Below are 2,443 nucleotides of genomic sequence, written 5' to 3' on the forward strand. Positions count from 1 at the left end.
GTGTGTACATGTGTGACATGTACATGTGTACTGTGTGTGTATGTGTGTACTATGTGTACGTGTGTGTGCATGTGTGTACGTGTGTGTACACATGTATACCCTCAGGCATGGCCCACAGAAGCCCCCCACTCCCTTCACAGACCGTCCAGTGACTCTTGTGCCAAGGGAGCCTCTCCATTCTGATTTCACGTGAATTTCCATTTCCTTCCCACAGCGACAGCCCATACAGTGAGCACGGTACCTTGGAGGAAGTGGACCAGGATGCCGGAACAGAGCCCCATACCAGCGAGGATGGTAGGACCTGTGCTCATGCTGTTACGAATCCAGTCTTTATATGTGTGTCCATATTCTGAACAATTGCTTGTAGTAAAAAATCAGTAGAGGCCGGGTACAGTGGCTCACGCCTATAATACCAAAGCTTTGAGAGGCCGAGGCAAGAGGATCAGAGTTTAAAGCCAGCATGGGCAACATAATAAGACCCTGTCTCTATAAAAAATGTAAAAAGGAAAAACAAAGCTGGGCATGATGGCGTGTGCCTATAGTCCCAGCCACTTTCCTTCTTTGACTTGAAAGAGTCCTTTGCAGTCAGGGTGAGGTCCTTTACTGCACACGTGCCTTGCAAGTGCATCAGAGCCTCCGTGGCTGACCTACGTGACCGTCCCATCAAGTGGACCTGATTCTCACAGAGTGGACATGCACCCGTGTGCACATCGGTACAGCAGGCCTAGCTCCTCCCTTCTGGTGACCTCCCGCGCGTGCTGACCAGCTTGTCACAGCCCCTTGCGGTCAGCTCACAGAGGCTTTGCCGCCTCTCCTGCTCTGCGGCTTTGCCTTTCAGAGACTTGTGTCTCTTGCTAAACAGGATCTTAAAGTAGTTGAATTCATGAATCTTTCCTTCATGATTTTACTTTGTATCTCCTTTAAGAGATCCTTCTGTACTCTACGGTAATGAAAATAATTCTCCTACATTCTCTCACTTCATTTTATTTCATTTAGGTAAGAACATTTAAGCTGAGATCCAACCTCTGGATAAATTCTTATGTGCGCAAAACCTTGTTGTTGACTGTAGGTTCAGTGTTGTTCGCAGATCTCTTGAGGGTATTCACCTTGTTCACTAAAGGTTTATTCCTGATAACAAGTAACCCCCGTTCTCCTCCCCCCAGCCTGTGGCAGTCACCAGTCCACCCTTTGATTCTATGAATCTGACCATCTGACCATCTTATATGGGTACCTCATATAAGGAAGCTCACGTGGTGTTTTCCTTTCTGTGACCGGCTTATTTCACTTAGCAAAATGTTCTCCAGGTTTATTCTCGTGACAGGATTTACTTCTTTTTAAAATCTGAATAGTGGGCAGGCACAGGGGTCCCAGCACTCTGGGTGGCCAAGGCATGGATTGCTTGAGCTCAGGAGTTCAAGACTAGCCTGAGCAAGAGTGAGACCTTTTAGTGGAGCCCCTTCTCTACTAAAACATAGAAAATCTACCCAGGTGTCGCAGTGTCAACTGTAGTCTCAGCTACTTGGGAGGCTGAGGCAAGAGAATCACTTAAGCCCAAGAGTTTGAGGTTGCTGTGACTATGATGACACCATGGCACTCTAGCCAGAGTGACAGAGTGAGACTCTGTCTCAAAAATAAAATTAAATTAGTAAAATCTGAATAGTATTCTGTTGTAGATACTTATGACATTTTCTTCATCTGCTCGTCTGTCCTCGGTGTTTGGGCCATTTCCACATCCTGGCTGCAGTGCCCGCGGGAGCACTAAGATCCCTTCAGATTCTGACTTTAGCTCTTTCGGGCACCCGCCCAGAAGTGGGACTGTGGGTCACATGGAGTTTCTGTGCTTCACTTTGAGGAACCCCCTGCTGCTTCCAAAGCAGCTGCACCATTTTTAATTCCACCCACAGCACATGGGCTCCAGTTTCTCCACATCCTTGGCAACACTTGTCCCCTTTTTTGTTTGTTCGTCCTCCATGACAGCCATCCTGCCGGGTGTGAGGTGGCATCTCACTGTGCTCTGGCTGTGTCCCTGACCACTGGGGATGCTGAGTGTCTCCGCGCACCTGCTGGCCGTGTGCGCGTCTGCTGTAGCCCATCTGCTCTCTAATCCTTGAGGTTTCGCTTTTCACACACAGGTCTTTATTCCGCCAGGCGTGTATCTGGGGTGTGGGGCAAGGTGGGGGCAGTTCGCTTTTTCTCCACCTGGATGTATAATTGTCACACTGTCCCAGCAGTAATTGTCCTTTCTCCACACGTTGCATCTTTGTCACCAGTGTCTTCTGGGTGTGCCCTTCCTGCTGGGCTCAGTCCCTTCCCACTGGTCTGCTTATCTGTCTCTACTCCAAGGTCTCAATTCTGGTGCCTTTTAATAAATCTTCACAGCTGGCAAAGCCAATTCCACTTAAATTTTAGACTCGGTTTTTCAAGTCTTAAACTAACAAAAAAA

General features: G+C 48.1%; 1 protein-coding gene across 1 annotated transcript in view; it reads left to right on the forward strand.

The window, feature by feature from the left end:
* Positions 1-2,443, forward strand: part of SRGAP1 (SLIT-ROBO Rho GTPase activating protein 1) — a 281,123-nt gene that overhangs the window by 261,973 nt on the left and 16,707 nt on the right. Inside the window, exon 19 of the mRNA XM_023518412.1 lies at positions 215-294. Coding sequence (XP_023374180.1) covers positions 215-294 — 80 coding nt within the window. The remainder of the gene's footprint in view (positions 1-214; positions 295-2,443) is intronic.

This window comes from Otolemur garnettii, unplaced genomic scaffold, assembly GCF_000181295.1.
Source record: "Otolemur garnettii isolate 467f Iridium unplaced genomic scaffold, OtoGar3 scaffold00138, whole genome shotgun sequence".
NCBI classification, from domain to species: Eukaryota; Metazoa; Chordata; class Mammalia; order Primates; family Galagidae; genus Otolemur; species Otolemur garnettii.